The 24,668-nt window shown below is 52.7% G+C and overlaps 2 protein-coding genes across 2 annotated transcripts; one reads left to right on the top strand and one right to left on the bottom strand.

Moving 5' to 3' along the window:
• Positions 1 to 3,083: 3,083 nt before the first annotated feature.
• Positions 3,084 to 8,213, top strand: LOC111139244 (mitogen-activated protein kinase 7). The gene is made up of 7 exons (XM_022491459.1): positions 3,084 to 3,313; positions 3,607 to 3,843; positions 4,493 to 4,658; positions 5,282 to 6,360; positions 6,467 to 7,140; positions 7,532 to 7,665; positions 7,798 to 8,213. Exons 2-7 carry the CDS (start codon positions 3,612 to 3,614, stop codon positions 7,949 to 7,951), a joined length of 2,439 nt encoding a protein of 812 aa, XP_022347167.1. The 5' UTR covers positions 3,084 to 3,313; positions 3,607 to 3,611; the 3' UTR covers positions 7,952 to 8,213.
• A 181-nt stretch (positions 8,214 to 8,394) lies between these two features.
• LOC111139246 (microfibril associated protein 4) lies at positions 8,395 to 11,551 on the bottom strand. Its single transcript, XM_022491463.1, has 6 exons — positions 11,511 to 11,551; positions 11,131 to 11,212; positions 10,659 to 10,813; positions 10,074 to 10,170; positions 9,799 to 9,981; positions 8,395 to 9,439 (listed from the first exon to the last, which is right to left on the bottom strand). Exons 1-6 carry the CDS (start codon positions 11,514 to 11,516, stop codon positions 9,192 to 9,194), a joined length of 771 nt encoding a protein of 256 aa, XP_022347171.1. The 5' UTR covers positions 11,517 to 11,551; the 3' UTR covers positions 8,395 to 9,191.
• Positions 11,552 to 24,668: the final 13,117 nt, after the last annotated feature.

The following is a 24,668-nucleotide window of genomic DNA, read 5'->3' on the forward strand; positions in this document are numbered from 1 at the left end:
ACTTATTGGTCTTCCAGCAAAGTGTATGTAATTTGCTACCTTGTATATATCAAGGAGGCTTTGGACAAGAATGTATTTGTATTTGCTTTACTTTGTAGAGACAATGAAAGTAAGCACCTGGATTTAAGACCAAGATTTTTCTTTTTCTTTATTTTATTTTATTTATTTATTTGACAGAGAGAGATCACAAGTAGTCAGAGAGGCAGGCAGAGAGAGAGGAGGAAACAGGCTCCCTGCCGGGCAGAGAGCCCGATGCGGGGCTCGATCCCAGGACCCTGAGATCATGACCTGAGCCGAAGGCAGAGGCTTTAACCCACTGAGCCACCCAGGCGCCCCTAGGACCAAGATTTTTCGCTTAAACCTTCTCATAATGAGTGTGGAGTCAAATGAAACGATTTTCTCTCTTTTTTTAAGGTTTTACTTATTTGAGAGAAAGCCGAGTGAGCCCAAGAGGGAGGGGTGGGGCAAAGGGAGAGGGACAAACAGACTTCCTGCCAAGCAGGGATCCAGACGCAGGGTCAGATCCCATGACTCCGGGATCATGACCTGAGTCGAAGACAGATGCTTAACTGACCGAGCCACCCAGGCACCCCTGAAATGATTTTTTTCTTTTTAAAGAAATGGTCTGTTGTGTTAGCTGCAGCAGAGCTCAGTAAGGTAAGGGCTGAAGAATGTCCGTCGGATTTGTCTACAGTTGGATAATTGATGGCTTTTCTAGGACAGAGTCAGGGCCTAGTCGGGTAGAAGCCAAACAGCTCACAGTGGATTAAAAAGTAGATGAGATGGGGCACCTGGGTGGCTCAGTGGTTAAGCCTCTGTCTTCGGCTCAGGTCATGATCTCAGGGTCCTGGGACTGAGCCCCACATCAGCTCTCTACTCAGAGAATGTTGAATAGCCCATAACTTGTATACCCAGCCTGGCTGAACTATTTATAGAGAATTAAAGTAAACATAGTTTAAGAGTCTCTTGTGTGATTTTTGTTTTATTCCTGGATCAGACAGTACCATCAGGCAGCTGACCACTCAGTCCCCTGAAAAGATGTTTGTGTCTTGCTTTTGTAAGCCCTCTACTTACATAGAGGCTCACCGCTGGCCTTATACTGCATGTACTTCAGAGTTAGGGAATATTATGTACTGTATCCCCTAAAGAAAGGCCATCAAAGAAGTATTTTCAGACCTCAGTGACAGAAAATGTTCACTTTTCCCCACGTACAGCTTATTGATTAATATTCAATGCAAATCATGTAACCGACAATTTGGCTTTTTGGTCTGTGTGGGGAAAAATCAGAAACAAACTTATAGTTCAGCTTTAACTGAGGAGATCCCTATGATCTCCTATGATATGCCTAAATACTAGATAGCTGTTTTTCCAGAGGCTGACCTAATTCTTACAAGTATGTTTTTCCTTGGGTATTTAAAAACGCAGTATCTACTTTTTCGTTTTATTTTTTTTTTAAGATTTTTTTTTTTTTTTAACAGAGATCACAAGTAGGCAGAGAAGCAGGCAGAAAGAGAGGAGGAAGCAGGTTCCCTGCTGAGCAGAGACGTGGGGCTCGATCCCAGGACCCTGGGATCATGACCTGAGCTGAAGGCAGAGGCTTTAACCCACTGAGCCTCCCAAGCGCCCCTACTTTTTCATTTTAATGTAAGATCCCAATAAACCTCTGAAAATTCAGTGCCCCGCAAAAAAAGTATGGGAAAGGGTTACCAAAATGAAACCGCCACCATTAGAAAAGGGAAGGAACTTCTGAGCAGCAGGTGATTTATCTGAATTCAGTACAACTGGTGTTAAATTGTGAAAACTGATTAACTATACACTTAGGTCTAACTTTCTGCATGTGAAAAGTAAACAAAAACACAACAAAATACACAAAACAAAATATACACAAAACACAATTTCTATTTTTTTTTTTTTAACAAAACTTTTAAATAAAAGTGTGTGATCTTGCCAAACTCACTTGTGGTCTGGATCCACTTTTCAGCCCCTAGTTTGCGATGTAAGGAAAAGACCCTCGATCTGGCGCTCGGAGTCTAACTATTGGGTTCCATCCACCGGTCATTATTCAGGGCAAAGAAAGAACCTGCAGAGCCTGCGCTCCTCTCCTCCTCGGTCTCCATACCTTTGCCTACTCGTTTACCCCCTCCTTCTCTCCTCACTTGGTGGAAACAGCCACTTTTGGAGGCGCAACTCCCAAACGCTCTTCCTTACAGCACGACCACGAGCTCCCTGCTGAAAACCTTTCCTCCCCACCAGGTTCCTCCCGAGTCCTCGTGCCACCGCTGCCTCCTCGGCACTGGGCTTTTCAGGGATGGCGCCCCATAAATCTTTACATAGGAATGAACTACCGGGCCCTGGAGTGGGTGGGGCAGGGCACCTGGCTTCTAAGTCGGGCCCTATCCCGCCTTGGAAGCTCCCCGCTGTCCACCTCAGCTCTGCCGCAGCCCGATGCGCGGGAGCACTGGGACAGAGCCACCAGGTGCAAGGAACACGCCAGAGGCCTGGAACACCGAGCAGAGGCCCCCAGGGCGCCGGAAGCTGTGCGGAGGACCAGCCGCCGGAAGTCAGTGGCTGCTTCAGGCCGGACACTCTAGAATCCCGGAGGCCCGGATCTCTGTGGTTGGACGCCTCGGCTCGGTCTACTTGGGGTGGCCCATTACCAGAGCCGGGCTCCCGGGACCGACCGGGAAAATGCAGGGTGGTGCATGATTCCTCAGACGATGGGGGCGGACAAGGAAGCAGGGCCTAAAGGAGGGGAGTTTCGTGAACCAGCCTACAAGGTAACAGATCCATGCACCTCAGCCCCTCCGGACTCCCGAGAGCAGCACGAGCCGACCCCGTCCATGGCTGTGCGCAAGCACGCACGGGGGCGTTGCCTTTCACTCGCGCGGCGCCTGGGGCTGCTAGCGCGCATGCGTCAGAAGACTGCGCAGGGCGGAGAGCCTGGGAGGCGCCGAGCGCCCTTTGGGCGGCTCCCGCGGGCGAGCTGGATGGCGGCGCGCGCGCGCGCGCGGGCGGGCGGAAGCGTGGCTTTCTCTGAAGCTGGTCTCGGATTGGACGCAGCAAATCGAAGGGGTGGGAACCTCCACTGAGAGCGCCCGGCGATTGGCCAGAGGCTGGAAGGAGCGTGGTCTTGGGAGGCGGGGCGGGGGAACCGGCGGGGCAGAGCGCGGCGCTGAGATGGTGGCGGCGGCCTTGAACAAGTGAGCGAGCAACTCCTGGAGTACCTCTCCACTGGGGACGGGAGCCCGGGGAGGCGGGGAGCGCCGGCGACCTCCGAAGGCCCGGAGGAGGCGTCGGAGGGAGGCGCCATTCGGTGAGTGTTGACCAAGAGAAGCGAAGTGCCCCGCCCCTCCCTTTCTTCCTGGACCGCGCCTGGCGGCGCCTCCCCCACCTCCCACCCTGCGTTCCACCCTGGACCTGAGCTCCCGGTTCCGAGTCCGGCTGTGGGACGACTGCCACGTGCCAGCCGCTCTCTTTCGCTCCCTATCCGGCCCCCATCGGCTTCGGGAACTTGGAGATTCCCTGGTCCTGCTCCCCAGCCTCCCAGAGGGGAAACTGAGGCCCGGCGGGGGAGTCGGGCCCCTCCTCACCAGCGTCTCCACACAGACGCCATGGCTGAACCCCTGAAGGAGGAAGAAGGGGAGGACGGCTCTGCGGAGCCCCCCGGGCCGGTGAAGGCGGAACCCACCAACACCGCTGCCTCTGTAGCGGCCAAGAACCTGGCCTTGCTCAAAGCCCGCTCCTTCGACGTGACCTTTGACGTGGGGGACGAGTACGAGATCATCGAGACCATAGGCAACGGGGCCTATGGGGTGGTGTCCTCCGCGCGCCGCCGTCTGACTGGTGAGCTTCCCTGTCCTGCACCGCTTACAGATGTGGAAGCCGACCCCAGTCTCGAGCAGCCAGGAGGGAAAGCTGGGATCTAAATGCTGGTTCGAGGCAACACATGCGGGTTAGGTGCCTTCTGGGTGCCACGCTCTGCGTGGGGCACAGTTCTCTGAAACTGCCGTGGTGGTGTTGCCTCTTTCTTAGAAAAATGACAATCCCAGTTAGACCAGAATGGAGATCCTCTCTTTGGTTTCTAAAAGAGAAGTGTGTTCTGGAAACAGAGACTGGGGCAAGGAGCTGGTGGTGGGATGGGTGAGGTCTGAGATGGAGAGAGAGGGTGGGGAGGTAGAGTGAGCATGGCTTTACAGTCAGGACGCTACCCCTAACTAGCTGTGCAGCCCCAGCACGTTGCTGAGCCAGGGGTTCGTCCTTCCCAACTTTGAACGGTTGGTATCTGCCTTGGGATCGGTGGGAAGGGAGTATCTGGTAACATCCATAAGATGCTTAGTACGGGGCTAGACACGTTTTAAGTTCTTGCTATGTGGTGGTCCTTATTCAGTGTATGGTAACTGCATTGTAGAAGGGAGATGTCGAAAGGGGCTTTTCGCCCGTCTGCAGCTGTTCTGAGGTACCTGGTGATGCCTGTCTTTTCCCTGCTCCCCAGGCCAGCAGGTGGCCATTAAGAAGATCCCTAACGCTTTTGATGTGGTCACCAATGCCAAGCGGACCCTCAGGGAGCTGAAGATCCTCAAACACTTCAAGCATGACAACATTATCGCCATCAAGGACATCTTGAGGCCCACTGTGCCCTATGGCGAGTTCAAATCTGTGTAAGGAGCAGGGATGGGAGAGGAAGGCAGAGATGGATCTGAAGTTCCTAATGTAAGGCAGGCTGGGAAGATTCTCGTGATTCCAGGACCATTGTCCCTGGCTTTGCTTGGGACAACTGTGGTTGCTTAAGAAGAGGCAGATGTTAGTGTTTTATAGAATCTTTACTTGTAGGATGGCCAGCGTTCATCAGTTCATTCATTCATACATTCATTACATTCGTAATGTTCATACAGTAACCAAATTTTTATTCTCATACCAGATAATCTCGGTCAGTCATAGACCACTGTCTTAATAAACTGGGCAAGCCTTCAGTTTTCCCAGTTTTTCAGGCAGCCATACAAAAAAATGGAGATGGCCCCAAAACCAAATCTATCAGCCAGCCCTGGTTTAGTCCAAACCCATCTTTTCTTTGATGGGGAAACTAGAGAGAGGAAAGTGATTTCACTTCGCTGAAGTTCACGGAACTGTTGGAGAAGATCTGGAATCTTCATATCATGCCACTGGCCTGTGCAGAGTATGAAGATGAGGCCATTACCTGTCAAGCTGGGAGGGTGTAGTGAGGCTGGGGCTGGCGCTGGCATGTGGGCGAGGTGGCCATGCTTGTCTCTCTTGTCCCTTCTAGCTATGTGGTCCTGGACCTGATGGAGAGCGACCTGCACCAGATCATCCACTCCTCCCAGCCGCTCACCCTGGAGCACGTGCGCTACTTCCTGTACCAGCTGCTCCGGGGCCTCAAGTACATGCACTCGGCTCAGGTCATCCACCGCGACCTCAAGCCGTCCAACCTGTTGGTGAATGAGAATTGTGAGCTCAAGATTGGTGACTTCGGCATGGCCCGTGGCCTATGCACCTCGCCCGCTGAGCACCAGTACTTTATGACTGAGTACGTGGCCACACGCTGGTACCGTGCTCCTGAGCTCATGCTCTCGCTGCACGAGTACACGCAGGCCATCGACCTGTGGTCCGTGGGCTGCATCTTTGGTGAGATGTTGGCCCGGCGCCAGCTCTTCCCCGGCAAAAATTATGTACACCAGCTGCAGCTGATCATGATGGTGCTGGGCACCCCGTCGCCGGCCGTGATCCAGGCTGTGGGGGCTGAGAGGGTGCGAGCCTACATCCAGAGCCTGCCCCCCCGCCAGCCTGTGCCCTGGGAGACGGTGTACCCCGGCGCTGACCGCCAGGCCCTGTCCCTGCTGGGGCGCATGTTGCGTTTCGAGCCCAGCGCCCGCATTTCCGCGGCTGCTGCCCTTCGCCACCCCTTCCTGGCCAAGTACCACGACCCTGACGATGAGCCTGACTGTGCCCCGCCTTTTGATTTTGCCTTTGACCGTGAGGCGCTCACTCGGGAGCGCATTAAAGAGGCCATAGTGGCTGAGATTGAGGACTTCCATGCACGACGCGAGGGCATCCGCCAGCAGATCCGCTTCCAGCCTTCCCTGCAGCCTGTGGCCAGTGAGCCTGGCTGCCCTGATGTTGAGATGCCCAGTCCCTGGGCTCCCAGTGGGGACTGTGCCATGGAGTCCCCTCCCCCAGCTCCACCGCCGTGTCCCGGCACCGCACCAGACACCATCGACCTGACCCTGCAGCCGCCCCTGCCCACCAGTGAACCAGCCCCCGCAAAGAAGGAGGGTGCCATCTCCGACAACACCAAGGCGGCCCTCAAAGCTGCCCTGCTCAAGTCCTTGAGGAGCCGGCTCAGAGGTGCCTTGCGGAGGCAGCAGCTGGCCAGGGGGTGGGGTTGCAGAGGGGTGCTCCCAGCTCGGACAGGCCGTAGGCTCTTACCTTTTCCCTGCCGACTTCTCTGCAGATGGCCCCAGCGCTCCTCTGGAAGCTCCTGAGCCTCGGAAGCCGGTGACCGCCCAGGAGCGCCAGCGGGAGCGGGAGGAGAAGCGGCGGAGGCGGCAGGAGCGAGCCAAGGAGCGGGAGAAGCGGCGGCAGGAGCGGGAGCGCAAGGAGCGGGGGGCCGGGACCTCTGGGGGCCCCTCCACTGATCCCCTGGCCGGGCTGGTGCTCAGTGACAATGATCGCAGTCTGCTGGAGCGCTGGACTCGCATGGCCCGGCCCCCAGCCCCCACGCCAGCCCCGGCACCAGCCCCAACCCCAGCACCAGCACCAGCCCATGCCCCCGTCCCTACCCCCAGCCCAGCCCGGCCCGGCAGCCCTCCTGCTGCCCCCCCAGCACAACCTGTGGGCTCCACCCCTGGTCCTGCACCGCAGCCCGCCTGTCCACCCCCTGGCCCCGCTCCCCGCCCTGCCAGTCCCCCTGGGCCTGTCCCTGCTCCACTCCAGACTGCCCCCTCTAGTCTCCTGGCTCCCCAGTCGCTTGTGCCACCCCCAGGGCTCCCTGGCCCCAGTGCCGTAGGTGTTCTGCCTTACTTCCCGTCTGGCCCACCCCCTCCGGACCCCGGAGGGGCTCCTCAAGCTTCCACCACAGAATCCCCTGACGTGAACCTGGTGACTCAGCAGCTGTCCAAGTCACAGGTGAGGCGCTGTGGGGACACCTGGATCTGGGGCCCAGGAAAATGGGCTTGGGAAGTCCTTGCTGTTTGGCAGGGACGGGGATGGGCGAGGCTGTGGTGCCTCCTTAGTCCGTGAGAACTGAGTGGCAGATGGGGCTTTATCTCTGAACTTGGCCTCTTGCTCTTAGAAGGAGCACAGTGCCAGTGAACAGGTCTCTGGGAGACAAATGACATGCTTTCTAGGAAGGGCCTGGCCTGGAGACCGGCCCTCGACCAGTGCCCATTGATTGTCTCGGCTGGCGCTGTCACCTGAGGCTGTCCAGGCAGAGTCCCTGGCAGCATCGGGACAGACTTACAGACTTCTGTCCGCTCTTGGTAGTGCCTGGCTTGTAACCTGCCATCTTCCTTTGCAGGTGGAGGATCCCTTGCCCCCGGTCTTCTCCGGCACTCCGAAGGGCAGTGGGGCCGGCTATGGTGTTGGCTTTGACCTGGAAGAGTTCCTAAACCAGTCTTTTGACATGGGCGTGGCCGATGGGCCCCAGGATGGGTAAGATGGCTGGACCAGGCTTCTGGAATGGGCCTGTGGGTAGGGTTTCCTGGCACAGGAGGAGCTTGCCTGTGGGATGGGCAGGGGGCCAGCCCAGGCTAACAGTGCCTCTCCCCTGCACTCTCCCCGCAGCCAGGCCGACTCAGCCTCCCTCTCCGCGTCCCTGCTTGCTGACTGGCTGGAGGGCCACGGCATGAACCCTGCTGACATCGAGTCCCTGCAGCGGGAGATCCAGATGGACTCCCCGATGCTGCTGGCTGACTTGCCGGACCTCCAGGAGCCCTGAGGCCCACAGCCTGGGCCTTGCTGCAGGGGTGGACCCCGCGACAAGACTCACAGGAACGTTTCCGAGGGCTGGAGCCCTGGGCCCGGAAGTGGAAGCTCAGCTTCGATGATTCCGCAGGTTCATCTCAGACACACTCTGCAGCCTTACGCAGCCGCCTGAGCCACCGCCCGGCCACGGCAGGGTCAGGACACCTCTACTCCCTGAGCGATCCTTTTCAGTATTGTATTTTTATTATTATTATTATTATTGTTATTAATATTATGACACGATCTTTTTGCCATCAAAACAAGGCCTGTGAAATATAAGGTTCCCTTTAGTGCCTAACTTTAGGTGTCTTTTTGGAGTTGAGGGCAGGGTGTGGTCAGTAGGGGGGCAAGGAGGAGCCCGGTCCTCGCATTTGGGGGCCAAGCAAACCCATTTATACGCACAACAGCCAAAGCCGGTTCATTCAAATCCTGAGGTTTTATTGAGCTTTTCACTCCCCACCTCCTTCCGGCCCCGCAGAGGTTATCCTCTGTCTCCCCAACACGGTCAAACCTCAGCCCTGGGGCGGGTGGGGGGACTTCATATCCCTGCCTGTCTCGGCGGGAGCTGTTCTAGAGCGGCGTGCGATAGCTGTGGGGAAATTTGATTTTGGCATGAGCTGTGGGGCCTGGGACAGGCGGGAGGGGGCGGCGGGGTAGGACTGTGAGTTGGGGCTGCAGGCCCATGGAGCTCACCACTGGGGAATGAGTTGGCAGGAGGGAGGCAGAGGATGGGAGATACTGAGGACAGCAGAGTGGGCTGTGGGTGGGGTGTGGCTATGGTGGCCACACGCGGATGGCCTGGCACATGCCACGGCTATTGGTCAGACTACGGCAGCCCAAGCTGGTGCGCTAGGGGGCTCCAGACGGAGCAGTCCGCAGCAAGGGAGCTAGCATAGCCTCAGAGAGCGGCTCCCGGCTCTCTGCCTTGTGGGGAGGGCAGAGGCAAGGAAGAGTCTCGCAGAGCCCAGGCAGGTCCAGGAGGCCCGGGAAGGCGGCTGGCCGCGTGGCCGCAGGTGAGGGGAATGGAGGCCTGGGTTTGAGATGGACACCGTGGGTGTGACAGGACCCGCTGGGGCTAGAGCCGCAAGGACCCCTGGGAGAAGCAGGTGCTAAGAGAGCAGTGGGCAGGGGTGGGGATGCCGGGGTGCAGAGGGAGCACTCATGGAGAGCCGGAGCAGCCAGGGGAGGCTTGGGGCCTGACGGGGGCCAGCCCCTCAGGCCCGGCGGATTTTCATCTCGGTGCGCTTGAGGGAGTAGTAGAAGCCCTTCCACTGGGCCCAGTTGATGCCATTTGCGTAGGAGAGGTGGGAGCCGCCCAGGTAGAAGCCGTTGAGGTTGGCAAAGTGGCAGCTGCGGAACCAGAAGGCTCCCGAGGAGAGGGCCGCACAGTTCTGCACAAAGAGGTCCTGGTCCCGGTCAAAGGTGGAGAACTTCTGGCCGCTGTGGTAGGACAGGGAGTCGCCTGGCAAGAGGGGAGGAGAGATGGGGCTGCTGAGGCGGGGAGCCAGCCCCAGCTGGCTGGGTGGAGGATGGATGACGGGCAGGAGTGACGCTATGGGAGGTGTCACGTGGCAGCCGGCGGGATGGGGCGCCCTCCCCAAGCCGGCCGCTGGGTTGCCACGCTTCGGCATGAGAAGCAGCTGCTAGCCCTGGGGCTGCCCAGAGCGAGCGGACGCAGCTTTTCCAGGGGCCCAGGCCCGAGCTGGGTGGAGGCCGGCACAGCCCCTCCAGGGGGACCGGAGGGTGTTGGGGATCCAGCAGACCATGCCAGGCCTGCCTTCCCCACCGACGCCCCCTCGTTAGGCCGGCAGCTGGGCATACCTGCCCCGCCATCCTCGAAGCCTGCCACGTAGAGGGTGTAGCCGTCCTCCTCCGCACTGACCGCATTGGGCGAGATGGAGAATTCAGCGTACTTGGCGGCAGCCGTGTTGTTCTCAAAGTCCTCCAGGTCCACCCGTAGCTCGTACTTCTGCTTCAGCGTCAGGAGGTGCAGGTTCTGCAGCCCTGGGGAGGGCGGAAGGGAGAGACAGCTGGTCAGCGGAGCCCTGGCTCGGGGCAGCCCCCGGCCCCTGGGACAACCCCCATCCCCATCTTACCCAGCCAGTACTCCCCGTCAGCACGGCCGAAGCCCAGCTTGTAGTCGTTCCAGCCCCGGAAGAAACTCACTGAGCCATTGAATCGCTTCTGGAAAACCTGGAGCAGAGAGGACAGGCCTGGACGATCAAGAGTCCAGGGGGCGGGAGCCTCACCTAGGCAGGGGCCCTGGAATGCTGAGGGGTTTTGTTAAAAGACCAAGCTGGGGCCTAAAACAAGGCCTGTGCCGGCCCCAGGCCCCTCAGCGAGCAGCTTCTGGGCGCCAGGAAAAGGTTAAGGGGGTGGGGGGTGGTTCTAGAATTCTGGCACCTGGCAGTGCTTCCCGGGGTGGGCTGTGTGACCTTGCGCAAATTACTTCACTTCTCTGGGTTTCGGTTTCTCTGTAAAGTGCACCTCTCTCCCTGATGGCTTTGAGGATACAGGCACTAACCTGCCCCCAGCACCCAGAGTTCAGCCATGGAACAGCTCCCCAGCTCTGCTGTGGGGGTCGTGATCCCCATTTAGAAATGGAAAAACTGAAGCGTGCAGAGAAGTGTGGTCACATGGCGGGGATCAGAACCGGGCCTCCATTCCCCCTATCCACTCACCGTCCACTTGCCGCCCTCGGTGGTCATGTCACAGAAGACAGGCACAGGCACACTGGGCCCGGAGGGGTAGATGAGGTACACGCCGTCCTCCTGGTAGCCCTGGGCGTAGATGTCATCGCAGTCCAGGGGCTGCTGAAGGCAAGACTTCTCCAGAGCTGCGGGCGGGGGCGGGGAGGGTGAGGAGAAGGGGACCAAGACGCCACCTGCTCCTCAGTGCCCTGTGGTTGGCCTCCAGCCCTAGCATGCCAAGAAATCACACGAAATTCCACCCTGGGGTGGGGGATGCTTGTGCCAAGAAATCACACGAGATTCCCCCCGACCCCGGGGTCGATGCTCAAACGTCCTCTCCACCTGCCCCGTGGTAGAAAGGAGGGGATGGCATCCTGCAGGGGCTCAGCCCTGAGGCCTGACTCCCAGAAATGAGGGTTCGGAGTTGCCTCTCCTCCCCCAGCCTGCTGGCCAGGCTGCTTACCATCTCCCCGGATCCCGGAGACCTGGGGGGCGCAGGGGGGGGTGGAGAGAAGCAGCAGCAGCGGCGGCAGGGCCAGGAGGGCCTGGGACAGGACAACAGGGTCACCTCACCTCATGGCACTGACCCCGCCCTCGCCAGCCCCAGAGCCCTCGGCGGTCTCTGCACTTGTCCCTTGTGCCAACTACCCCCTGCCAGGAACCCCTTTCTCTGCCCTTGGGCCTCTCCCTGCCTGAGAAACCTGACTCTCCTAGCTTAAGAGTTTCAACTGGATCTCGAGAATCCCCTGTGCCTTCACAGCTGCCCTCTCTGGTAAGGGTCCTCTTCCCGGAGTGGGCTCAGGCCCCCCGATGCCATGAGTCCCCCAGGCCCAGGCCCAGTACCTTCATGCTGCCAGTTGAGCTCAGAGCGGCTGGGTGTCTGCTGCCCCAGACTGCGCCCCAGACTGCACCCGCCCAGAGTTATATGCTGGGCCCTGGCCAGCCGCCCTGGCCCCGCCCCCTGTCGCTGCAGAATCCCCCTCTCCCCTCCTCCGGCACTGAACCAGCATCTGCTTCCACAATCAGGGGGGCCGGGGGAGGTGGGGCCCGGGCCAAGGGACCACCTGCATCTCATTAGGCCCATCAGGGGCAGAGCGCTGGGGATTTTGCTCCCTGCTGAGTCACAGGGCTCCCTGGAGCCCTACCCCCCGACCCCTGGACCTGTGGACCCCCTGGGACCCCCAACCCATCCTCTGCTTCCTCATGCCTCCCCCTGCCGCCAGATGTCTGTTTATTTTCTCCTCCCCTGGCCTGTGTTTCATCAGCCTTTGAGGGAAGGCTAAGTAGCAGTGGGGAGGGTGTGGGTTTGCCTGGGTTCTGCGGAGGGGAGGCCCATTCTGGGGGAGCAGAGGCCTGGGGAGACCGCTTCAGAGCTCCTGATGTGGGAGCCTGTGTGGGGCTGGAGGGGGATAAGGGCAGCAGGGGCCAGGCAGTCTCCTGGCAAGGACTGGGACATTTCTGAGCCATGAGCACAGCCTGCAGGCGTCCAACTGCTGTCTACCCCAGCTCGAGCCAGGGCCCCTCTCCAGCCCCCTTCCCGCCCCCCTTGCTCTGGCCCCTCAGGCTCCCTCCCTTGCCCTCCCCCAGAGTTCCCTGGTGATGTGTCTGGCTTACACACCACGGAGTGTGGGGCCCCCCTCGTTTCTCTTCATCTCACCCCTCGTTCTCTCAACCCCACCTCAGACTCCCTACTAGACCCCTCTTAAGTAATGTCCCATTTTCTCAGCCCTGAAAGCCCGTCTTTTGCCCCCTGCCCCCACCGAGTCAGGGTCCCCCCGTCTGCCTCCGCATCGTCCCTGAGGCCCATCCGCTCCTTTCTCCACTTAGGTTCCGGGCCTCCTTAGAGCCCTTTCAGGGCCAAGGCTCAGTTTCTCACCTTGGACTTGAGGGGAATTTTAAGTCCGACTCACGCCTACCTTAAGGACCTTAAGCCGGCTTGTGACTCATAAAGTACAATCTAGCCACACCGGATTTCTCACCATGGATCCCCCCCGCCCGCCTTTGCCGTCTCAGTTGTTCCCGGGCGGCCCACCTGTTGGTCTTCTCTGCTTGGTCGTGAGTGCAAATGGGCAGGGTCAGCGTCATTCCTGCACGCTTCGCACCATCCCGGAGCCTGGCATGGGCACTGATCCACTGATCAAATGTCTTTTGAGCACCTACCTTGTGCTGGCTGCTGGGGATCTGGTTTCTGCCCCTCGGGAGGGGCAAAAACAGGCATTAGACACTTCATTGCAAATGTAATGTGTACTGTGCCAGGCCCTCTGTGGAATGGATGAGCAAGCGAAGTGTCCAGAGGCACGAAGGAAGAAAGAAAGAAAGTGGCTCTGGCTCACGTCCCCTCTCCTCATCCTTAAGTCAATAAGCCCCGGCTCTCAGGGCTTGGTTCTGTAGTTGCCGGTGAGAGTTGTCTGTCTCCATAGTCGTGGCACGTCCTGCAGGTTCTGGAGCCAGGTTGCCAGTGTTCAAATCCAGGCTGTGCCACCTGCTAGCTGGCAGGGCGGGGGGGGTAGGGACCTCGGACAAGTTCTCTCTCTGCTCCGTGCCTCACTTTCTCCCTCTGTAAAATGAGGATAGTCACAGTATCTCCTCCAAAGGGTTGTAGTAAGGACGAAGGACTACATAGCCTACCATGCACAACTATGCCTACGACCAGTAACTAATAGGAGGCATCGCACCATCAGAAACCTCGCGATTGTTCCTTACACGAAGGGATTGTCTTCCATGTGATTTTTATCCTTGTCTGTGGAAGAGGTAGTTGCCTGCCTCTCCAACCCCGAGTTCCCTCAGTGCTAAGTGGTAAGCCTGATTGTCCAGCCTCCATGGGTGGGGCCCCATGTCTTGGCTAAGAAATTGCAAACAGAAGTTTTGTAAAGGTGGGGAGCTATTCCGTCTTCTTCCTGCTGTTGGTCCTATTGCTGGGCACGATGGCTGGAGCTCCAGCCGCCACCCTGAACCGTGAGGATGAGGCCCCATCAAGAGATGGTAGAAGGTGTGTCTGTCTGGCTGGCTCAATTGGTAGAGCATCTGACAATTTTTTTTTTTTTAAGATTTTATTTATTTATTTGACAGAGAGTGATGCCAAGTAGGTGGAGAGGCAGGCGGTGGGGTGGGGGTGGGGGAAGCAGGCTCCCTGCCGAGCAGAGAGCCCGACGCGGGACTCGATCCCAAGGCCCTGAGATCATGACCTGAGCTGAAGGCAGACACTTAACCCAGGTGCCCGAATCTGACTCTTGATCTCAGGCTCCCGAGTTTGAGCTCCACATTGGGGCTAGAGATTACTCAAAGGAAAAGAGAGGGGGCGGGTGCTCAGGGAGGAGCTGGGTCCCTCAGGACCTTGTGGAGTGAGCCCTCTGGACTGCCCTTCCGTAGGCCTCACTTACATGGAAGAGAAAGAAACTTTTATCTAGCTTAAGCCTCTGTTGTTTGTCCCCTGTTCCACCCAGCTGAGTCTAATCCTAATACATCGCTCCTTTCAGCAAATGCCTGCTAATTTTAGCACTGGCTACAAATAGGAAAATGATGAAAAAAACAGTCATCAAAACAAATAATAAAACGTGTAGACTACAGCTAATAAGCAAATGTAGGAACACGAGAGAATAAAGCAATGAGGGATCAATCACATTTTGCCTGTTAGTTGCTTTTTTTTCCCCTCTAACTTCCCCAGAACGTTTGTAGGTGTGGCAAAGCAGGCGGTTGGCCCTCTGGGTGTGCTTGGGAACTAGTTTAACTCTTCAGGGGAAGAAAGAGGTTTGGTAACACAGCCTGAGAGTCCAGAACACCTCTTTGAAGATGCTGTCCCCTGAAAAACTGAAAAAATTACATGGACTAGTCAGTGGCCATATTTGTTGGCTGCTCGTGGAGGGAACCTTCCTGCATTTTGGGGTCCCCGCCCCCAACTGGAGTGCAGGGGCTTGCTCTCCCAGGCTTGCCTGCAGGGCTGTTGAAGGCACGTGACCTCAGTGTAGCCAATCAAATGTGTGGCCCTGGGCTTCATTTGGGGAGATTAGTGATAAAAGAGGCAGGAGAATGAAGAACTCGCTCTTGGGGTGGTAGGGAGCCAGAGGCGTCTGGCTTCTAGGTTCTCTGGCTGGTTGGTGGTGACTTTGCAAGCACAGTGCTGAGTCATATTGGCTTCGGCTGCAAAGCCCTCAGCTTGGTTCTCCACTCTGGGCAATTGCTTTTCTCTGCCCATGATCTTGATAAATCCACGATCCCATGATCTTGGTAAATTGGGAGTGTTCGAAGGGAACTCAAGGAGGGGAGAGGGGGTGTCCCCCAACCCAGGCCAAGTGAGGGGGCTCTGAGAAGGATGGGGCTGTTTGCTAGGAGAGACACAGGCTGCTGCTGCAGCAGGGGCCAGGGGGAGGCAGGGGGGTGGCTGTTGGGAAGAGGGTGGGGCTGGCGGGGCCACTGGCCGGACAAGGATGTGTCCTTTGAGCACCTGCTAGGACACATCGGGCACACTTTACCCCTGATATAGGCAGCAGCAAGCAGACACAACCTTCAGCGGTCCTAGAGCTACAGAGGAAAAACAGTGCCAAACAAGGGGAATGATGACCATCAGTGAAAAAGAAAGCAGGGTGGGGGCAGGGTGGAGAAGAAGGCCATAGTGAGAAGGGATGATGGCTGGCTAGGGGTCCACGGTCCAGCATAAGCTTTCATGGTGGAGGACACATCCCTCACTCCCCATATTTTCCTTCCTTGTAAAGGGCGAAATGAGGGATTTGGTGTGTCTCCCCACTTTTTTGGGTAGTTTGGGGCAACTTCAGTGAACAGAGCTCAGCAGGTTGGAGAGGGGGAAGGTATCCAATGCCAGGCTAAGACGTTTGGAGCTGAGCCTGAGGCCTTTGGAGTTAGGGTATGTTGAGAAATGATCTTTTGTCTCCTGTCCACCTGGGATTTGTGTAACTGGAGTGCTTGGCTTTATTTTGCTATGTGAGAGGTGTGTATGCCGTACTCCAGGCAAAAAGCATATAGATAAAAGGTTGGTTTTTTTTTTTTGTTTTGTTTTGTTTTGTTTTAAATGAATGCATGCAGAGAGTTGGAAAAACAGAGTGCTGAAAAGTCCTTTATTGCAAAACAGCAGTGCCCACCCTGGTGTTTCTGGGGGTTGGGTCTTTTCTGGCTCCTTGTGTGGCCACTTGGGGGCTGTGTCCTTGTTTGAGAATGTGCAGCTGTGTTACCCCCTTTTTCACTGCTTTCTTCTCCATTTTCTCTGTTCTCTCTCTCTCTCTTTTTAAAGATATTTATTTATTTATTTATTTGACAGAGAGAGATCACAAGTAGGCAGAGAGGCAGGTGGGGAGGGGGAAAGCAGGATCCTTGCTGAGCAGAGAGCCCGACACGGGGCTCGATCCCAGGACCCTGAGATCATAACCTGAGATGAAGGCAGAGATTTTAACCCACTGAGCCACCCAGGCGCCCCACTCTCTCTCTTTTTTTAACCTTGAAAGATTTTATTTTTAACGAGTCTCCACACCCAAGATGGGGCGCGAACTTATGACCCCGAGGTCAAAAGTCTCATCTCCACAGACTGAGCCAACCAGGCTCCCCTCTGTTCTTTTTCTAATAATTTTATTAGTTGGCTGCTGGATCTCCCAAATCGATTCTTATTTGTTCTTATTTTTTGCCTGACATTTTCCATCTCTGTGTTTTTAATTCTGATATCTGGAGCACAGCCTTCAGGTCCAACATTCCTATTGACTAAAAAATTAGCTTTCACATTATTTTTATTTTCCAGTTCCTTCTTGTTTTAAGGGTTTCTTGGGAGGTAATAATTTACATATGGTAAAATCTATCCGTTGTAAGTGTACGGTACAACAATTGTGCCTCTAATAAAAGCCTTTATTTTTTAAATTTTTTAATTATTTTTTAATTATTATTTTTTTATTTTTAAAATTATTTTTATTATTTTTAATTTTTTTATTATTCTTATTTCTTTCAAAGATTTTATGTATTTATTTATTTGACCCAGAGAGAGACAGAGAGCGAGCGAGCGCAAGCAGGGGGAGAGGCAGAAGGAGAGGGAGAAGCAGGGTCACTGCTCAATCCCAGGGGCCCTGATATCATGACCTGAGCGGAAGGCAGATGCTTAACTGACTGAGCCACTCCGGCGCCCCTAGTCTTTATTTTTTATTTTATTTTTTAAAAAAGATTTATTTATTCATTTATTTGACAGACAGAGATCACAAGTAGGCAGAGAAGCAGGCAGAGAGAGGGGGGAATGCAGGCTCCCCGCTGAGCAGAGAGCCCAATGTGGGGCTCGATCCCAGGACCCCGGGATCATGACCTGAGCCAAAGGCAGAGGCTTTAACCCACTGAGCCACCCAGGCACCCCTAGTCTTTATTTTTTAGAGGACTTTTAGGTTCAAAGCAAAACTGAGAGGAAGGTACAGAGGTTTCCTATATATGCCCTCCCCTGTGATCAACATCTCCTAGCAGAGTGGGACACTTATTATAATGGATAGACCTACACTGACAACGTCATTATCACCAAAAGTCCATAGTTTACATTAGGGTTCCTTCTCATGTTTTTTTTTTTTTTTTTTAAGATCTGTTTATTTATTTGAGAGAGAGAACGAGAGAGTGCACACTGGTGGAGGGAGGGGCACAGGGAGAGGGAGAGAGAGAATCCTCCAGCAGACTCCCTGCCAAGCATGGATCCCGACTCCAGGCTTGATCCCAGGACCCCGAGATCGTGATCCCAGCCGAAACCAAGAGTCTGCTGCCCAACCGACTGAGCCATCCAGGTGCCCTGTTGGTGTTGTGGATTCTATGGGTTTGGATGGCATTCCCCCATTAAAGTATCATATAGAATAGTTTACTGCCCTAAGAATCCTCTGTGCTCCTCTGATTTGCCCCCCACCCCCGGCAATCACAGATCTTTCTATTGTCTCCATAGTTTTCCCTTTTCCATAACACCATGTAATTGGAATCATGCAGTAACGAGCTTGTTTCACTCAGTGATATGGATTTAAGTTTCCTCCATGTCTTTCAGGGCTTGACAGCTCATTCCTTTTTAGCACGGACTAATAATAGGCCATTATTCAGAGGTACCACAGTTTATCCCTTCCCCTGCGGAAGGACATGTTGCTTACATCCGGGTTTTGGCAAATGTGAAGAAAGCTGCTGTATTTGGGCAAATACCAAGGAGTGTGATTGCTGGATCATGTGACCAAGTATGTTTAGTGACGTAAGAAACTGATGAACTGTCTTGCCAGGTGGCTGTACCCCCTCGCACTCCCACCAGCAACAAATGAGAGTTCGTGTTGCTCCACGTCCTTGCCAGCATTTGGTGGTGTCAGTGTTCTGGACTTTTGCCCTCTACTAGGTGTGTAGTTGTGCTATTTTAATTTGCAATGCCCCAATGACATATGCTTATTTGCTACCTGCACGTCTTCTTTGGTGAGGCGCCTGTTCAGATCTTTTGCCCATTTTTAAATCGAGTTGTTTGTTTTCTTATTGTCCAGCCGATTCCTCCTTTTTAATTGCATGAAGTAGTTTTGTTTTCATTTTGTTTTGTTTTATGAGTGCATATCTTTTCTTACTTCTGAGGCTACAAATCAAAACTGTGAAGTTTTATTCTGTTTCCTGCACTGACTCTATTTTCTGCATGTCTTGGTTTGACTTGGCCACTGTCTCAGGAGTTTGAGGCTTTCTTCAGACACCTGCTGCTGACTTATTCCAATTTGGGAGAAGGTTCTGGAACCTGTTAAGGAGTTTTGTGGACCCAGGTGGGGCTGGGCCTTGCCATGGCTAATGGGTCAGAAGTGTGTTCTGCTCCACAGAACAGAAAACTGGACTGGCACCACCCACTGGAGAGAATTTTTTTAAAGGTTTTATTTATTTGACAGAGCACAAACAGGGGGAGCGGGAGAGGGAGAATCAGGCTCCCTATTGAGCAGGGATCCCGACATGGGGCTTTGGGATCATGACCTGAGCCAAAAGCAGGCACTTAATCGACTGAACCACCCAGGCGCCCCAGTTGGAGATAATTTGTTTTTATTTTTACACAGCAAACAAACAAAATACAGAAATGGGAAAATCAGGGCTACTTGAGTATTGTAACTTTTTTCATTTCCTTACTGTATTTTCAGCAGGTTTTGAAGGAAGGGGAAATACATGTGAGGCATAAATCCACCAGATTTAACCTCCTGGATTATTGACACACTTAAGCTTATTCTAAATAATTTCTTACTGTAGGCACAATATCCTACTTTTTATAAATGAAGAAGCCCAGAGAGATAGCAGGACCTGGGTTAGAAGCTGAACCTCGTTCTTTTGCCCTGTTCCTGGGAGCTCCAAGGGATTTGTGACCACATGGGACAGGAGAACATCAGGTTCTTGGGACACATGCAAGAGCAGAGCAGGCCCCATGTGACAGAGGGAGATCCAGCTAGGAAGAGGACAAGGACTCCTAGCCCATGGAGGGTGTGGGAGGTTTCTTAGAGTACCAGGTGACTGGCATGACACATGGCATTTCTGTGGTGCCTGCCCCATGGTGCCCCTCCCTGATAGCTGGTCAGCCAGGTCCTGGCTTCTGTGGCCTTGCTGCCTGTGCCTGCCTGCCCGTCAGCTCCCCAAGGACAGGAGCTGGCCCCACTGTCCCCTGGCACCTGGCAATCACCAGGGAGCCGCCTTGAGGTGCTGATGGGGGTGGGTGGGAGCAGCTCTCTGTCCAGACGCCAGCACCTGCTGAAGGAAACATGCCTGGGTTCTGGGATCCCCAGGAGAAGGAAGGAGCAGAGCCATGGACAGGAAGTCAGGGAGGGGACGGGGAGTCCAGGGGCCTAACAGACGGGAGTGGGAAAGAAAGAGAGTAGGTGCCAGGGGTCAGCTCATAGCATAGGAGGCCTGGAGGGCTGGGACCAAAGTGATGTTACTTGGTAAACTGGGAAGTGTCCTACACATTTGAGAGCGTCTTCCTGGAGATCTTTTGCACATTTGTCCCTTCATTCCTTCCATGCTTGGGTCTTTACGGAGCACGCATTGCATGGCAGTCACCTTGCTGAACAGCAGGTTATAGCCCCAAAAGGTACAGGTCCCACTCTGGCGCTTACAATGCTGAGAGTTTCAGGAAACAGAAATGAAACAAACAGTCCTGCACATCCACACTCTCCTTCGTGCACACTGCGGAGCCCCAACAAAATGCTGCTCTTGTAACAACGGGGGTGCACCAAGGAAGAAGCCCTCTACCGGGGGGACAGACAAAAAACACGACACACCGGTGCCTTATCTAGCTGGCTGCATGGTGAGGAGTACCTCTGTCACAACTTTTCAACTCTGCCATTGGGGCACAAAAGCAGCCAGAGATAATCCACAAACTCATGAGTAAGGCTCTGTCCCAAGAGAGCTTTACTGACATATGATGGGCACTGGGCTGATGTGGACCACAGTGTGCCAAGCCCTGGAATAAAGATGTAAAGGAAGCAAGGGAGGGAGCCGTGAGGATATTTGACTAAAGAGCAGTTGGAGCAAAGGGAGCAGCATGTGCAAATGTCCTGAGGTGGGAGTGTGCCAGGGTGTTTGAGGGACACTTAACCAGCTGCGGTGGCTGGAGTGGAAAGGATGAAAGTGGGAATGTAGTAGAAGGGTTCAAGCAGAGATGGGGCCTTGTCCTTGTAGGAACTTGGGCATGTGCAGTTATCAGCTGTGGAAAGGAAGGGCTGTAAAGGACTCCAGGGCTGGTGCATAACTGTCCTCATCTAAATACACTGAGACTAAATGGCTAGTTCCTGCCTGAGGGAGGACTGAGAGCAGGTTCCTTTTTTTCCAGCAGAGAATTGGTCATGGTCTAGGTCCCAAGAGACTCACCAGGATGAGAAAAACCAAGCGCCCTTCCTCCTCCTTCCAGACACGGCAGGGACCTCTGCCCAGGGCCAGGCTGTGAGTGGGACCGGGCAGTGGGCAGTGGGGGTGGGAGGGATGTGTGTCATCCAGGCCACCTGCATGTCCCCCAGGGACTGGGGCTCCCTGATCCGGTGGTGGCATTGCCAGCTGGGTGTCTTGAGACCTTCCATGACTGCCCTGGTTGGATGGGGGTGATCTTGGCTATTACAAGCTGAAGGGCGATCACATCCTGGCATTTCTAATATAGCTGAAGCCAAGTTCAAGGTGCATCAGCCTGATGTCATCATTTTTCTTTCCTACTGATGCGTAACAATTTACAGGAAAGAGGGCAGGAGGCACCAATTTAAGCGTGCAGCATGATGAACCCTTACATGGGTAAACAGCTGGGTCACCACCTCTGGTCAAGAGAGAATATTTCCGGCCCCCGGAGGCTTCCCCCTGCCCCTCTAAGTCTGTATGTGCACCCCAGCATGAGGTAACCTCTTCTGCCTCCCCTCACCTTACACCAGATTTACTCCTTCTTGAACTTCCTGTAGATGGAGTAATTCAGCATACAGTCTTTGGTGTCTGGTTTCTTTTGCTCAATACAGGAAATTTTTTTAAAAAAGATTTTATTTATTTATTCGAAAGAGAGAGAGAGCACAAGCAGTGCAGGGGCAGCAGGGAGGCAGAGGGAGAGAAAGAAGCAAGCTCCCCGCTGAGCAGGGAGCCCACTATGGGGCTCGACCCTGGAATCATGACCTGAGCAGAAGGCAGGTGCCCAACCGACTGAGCAACCCAAGCGCCCCAACACAGAAGCTTTTTGTTGTTGTGGGTATAGGTAGTGGTTCTCAAAGTGTCATCTGGGGTCCTCCTGAGGGTCTCCAAGACCCTTTCAGGGCATCTGAGAGGTCGAAATGATTTTCACAATAATACTAAATGTCATTTGTGTAAGTCAATCAGAGAAAGACAATTATCATATGATCTCCCTGATATGAGGAATTTGAGAGGCAAAGTGGGGCGTTTGGGAGTAGGGAAGGGAAAAAATGAAACAAGATGGGATCAGGAGGGAGACAAACCATAAGAGGCTCTTAATCTCACAAAACAAACTGAGGGTTGCTGGGGGTGGGGGGCAGGGGGAGGGTAGTTGGGTTATGGACATTGGGGAAGGTATGTGCTATGGTGAGTGCTGGGAAGTGTGTAAACCTCGCGATTTGCGGACCTGTAACCCTGGGGCTAATAATACATTATATGTTAATAAAATTTTTTTAATTAAAAAAAATGTCATTTGTGGGGCGCCCAGGTGGCACAGTTGGTTAAACACCTGACTCTTGGTTTCTGTTCAGGTCAGGACCTCAAGGTCTTGAGATGGAGCCCCATGAGAGAGCCCATGTATTTTGTACCTAGTTTCCCTCAATGGTAGCATCTTGTCAAATTATAGTTCAATATCACAACCTGGATATTGATATGGATGCAGTCAAGATACGGGGCATTTACAGGGCGCCTGGGTGGCTCAGTCATTAAGCGACTGTCTTCGGTTCAGGTCATGATCCTGGAATTCTCGGATCGAGTCCCACATCGGGCTCCCAGCTCCATGGGGAGTCTGCTTCTCCCTCTGACCTTCCCTCTCATGCTCTCTCTCACTCTGTCTCTCTCTCTATCTCAAATAAATAAATAGAATATTAAAAAAAAGATGCAGGGCCTTTCCACTGCTGCGGGATCCCTTCTGTTGCTCTCTTATAGTGACACTTACTTCCTACCTGCCCCCCAATGCCTCCTTAACCCCCTGGGCAACCACCAAGTGTTCTCTGTTTCTATACTTTTGTCACTTCAAGAATGTCCTATAAATGGAATCATACAACTTATCCCCTGTCGGAACTGGCTTTTTTCATTCAACATAATTCTCTGGAGCTCCATCCGGGCCTTTTCCTGCATCAGTATTTCATTCCCTTTTAGGGGTGCGTAGTATTCTACCACTTGGTGTGATCATTTGCCTGTTGAATGCCATCTGAGTTGTTTCTAGGTTGGGGTTATTATGAGTAGAGCTGCTATAATTATCTGTGTCCAGGTCTTTGTGTGAACATGATTCTTTTTATTTTTTTAAGATTTATTTATTTATTTGAGAAAGGGAGAGCACGCACAAGCAGGGGGAGGGGCAGAGGAAGAGGGAGAGAGAGAGAGAATCCCCAGCAGACTCCTGATGAGCATGGTACTGGACTTAGAACTCCATCTCATGACCCTGAGATCATGACCTGAGCTGAAATCAAGAGTTGGGTGCTTAACTGACTGAGCTACCCAGGTGCCCAGAACATAATCCTTTATTTCTCTGGGATGAAAGTCCAGGAACACAGTTGTTGGGGTCAGATGATAGTTGCATGTTTAGTGTTTTTGGGTTTGTTTGTTTTTTTTTAACAAACTCAAACTGGTTTCCAGAGCAGCTGTGTCATTTCGCATTCCTACCAGCACAGCAAATATGTGAGTGATCCAGTTTCTCTACATCCTTACCAGCATTTGATATTGCCATTATCTTTTATTTTAACCATTCTGCTAGATATATAACCATATCTCACTGGGATTTTAATTTGCATTTCCCTGATGGTTAATAATGTTGATCTTTTTGTGTGCTTATTTGCCATTTGTCTGTCCTTTCCAGTGAAATGTTTGTTCATGTCTTTTGCCCATGTTGTAATTGGGTGGTTCACTTTTTCACTGCTAAGTTTTGAGAAATCCTTGTCCAATCTAGATGATAGTCTTTTGTCAGATATGTGACTTGCAAATATCTTCTCCAACTCAGTGACTGGTCTTTTCATCCTCTTAACAGAGTCAGTCCTTCATAGAATGAACACTTTACATTTTGAGTAAATTGAATTTATCAAATTTTCCTTTTATGGATAATGCTTTTAGTGTCATGTCTTACAACCTTTTGCCTAGTTCTGGGTCCCAAAGATTTTCTATTTTTTTCCTAGAAGGTTTATAATTTTACATTTCTTTTTTTTTTTTTAAGATTTTTATTTATTTATTTGTCAGAGAGAGAGAGAGCACAAGCAGGGGGAACAGCAGGCAGAGGGAGAAGCAGGCTCCCCGCTGAGCAAGGAGCCCAACGCAGGACTTGATCCCAGGAGCGTGGGATCACGACCTGAGCCAAAGGCAGACGCTTAATCAACTGAGTCACCCAGGCATACCACCCCCTTTTAAAAAGATTTTTATTTATTTATTTGTCAGAGAGTGAGAGAGTATAATTCTACATTTAGGTTGATGATATATTTTGAGTTAAGTTTTGTATAAGGTATGATGTTTAAGTTTTTGTTTTGTTTTGTTTTTGCTTATAGATATCCAATCACACTAGCATCATTTACTGAAAAGAATATTTTTCCTCCATTGTATTATTTTTATATCTTTATGAAAAATCAGTTGGGTATGTTTGTGAGGTCTATTTCTGGGCCCTCTAGTTTGTTCTATTGATCTATATGTCTCTTCCTTTGCCCGTACCACACAGTCTTGATTACTATGGCTATTCAGTAAGTCTTGAATTTCGATAAACTAATTTAGCTTAGTTTATTTTTTCCTTTTCAAAAATTGTTTTCACTATTCTAATCCTTCTACCTTTCCACATAAATTTTAGAATAATCTTATGTGTATGTACAAATATGTCTTGCTGGGATTTTTATAAGAATTGCTTTAGACCTAGATGTTAATTTGGGGAGAAATGATCAACATCTTTACTATGTTGAGTCTTCCTATCCACGAACTTGGTTTGTTTCTCCATTTATTTAGATCTTTAATTTCTGTTTTTGGAGTTGTGTCATTTTCAGCATAAAAACCCTGCATGTGGTTTGTTAAATTTATACTTAAGTACTCATTAAAGTGTAACCATAAATACTCAAATATTGTAAAAAATTCTATTTTTAATTTCCATGTACTCATTGCTAATCTATAGAAATAGAATTGATTTTTGTATGTTCTTCTTATATCCTTTGACTTTGCTGAACTCACTTATTCCTTCAAGGAGGTTTTGGCTCTTTCTTGGTGGATCCCTTGGGATTTTCTACTTAGACAATCATATCATCTCCAAAGAGGGACAAGTTCATTTTTGTCCTTTCCTACCTATATACCTTTAAATTTCCTTTTCTTCCCTTATTGCATTGGCTAGAACTTCCATTACTATGTTGAGTG

The sequence above is a fragment of the Enhydra lutris genome, unplaced genomic scaffold, assembly GCF_002288905.1.
Source record: "Enhydra lutris kenyoni isolate GAN:26980312 unplaced genomic scaffold, ASM228890v2 scaffoldscaffold97, whole genome shotgun sequence".
NCBI lineage: Eukaryota > Metazoa > Chordata > Mammalia > Carnivora > Mustelidae > Enhydra > Enhydra lutris.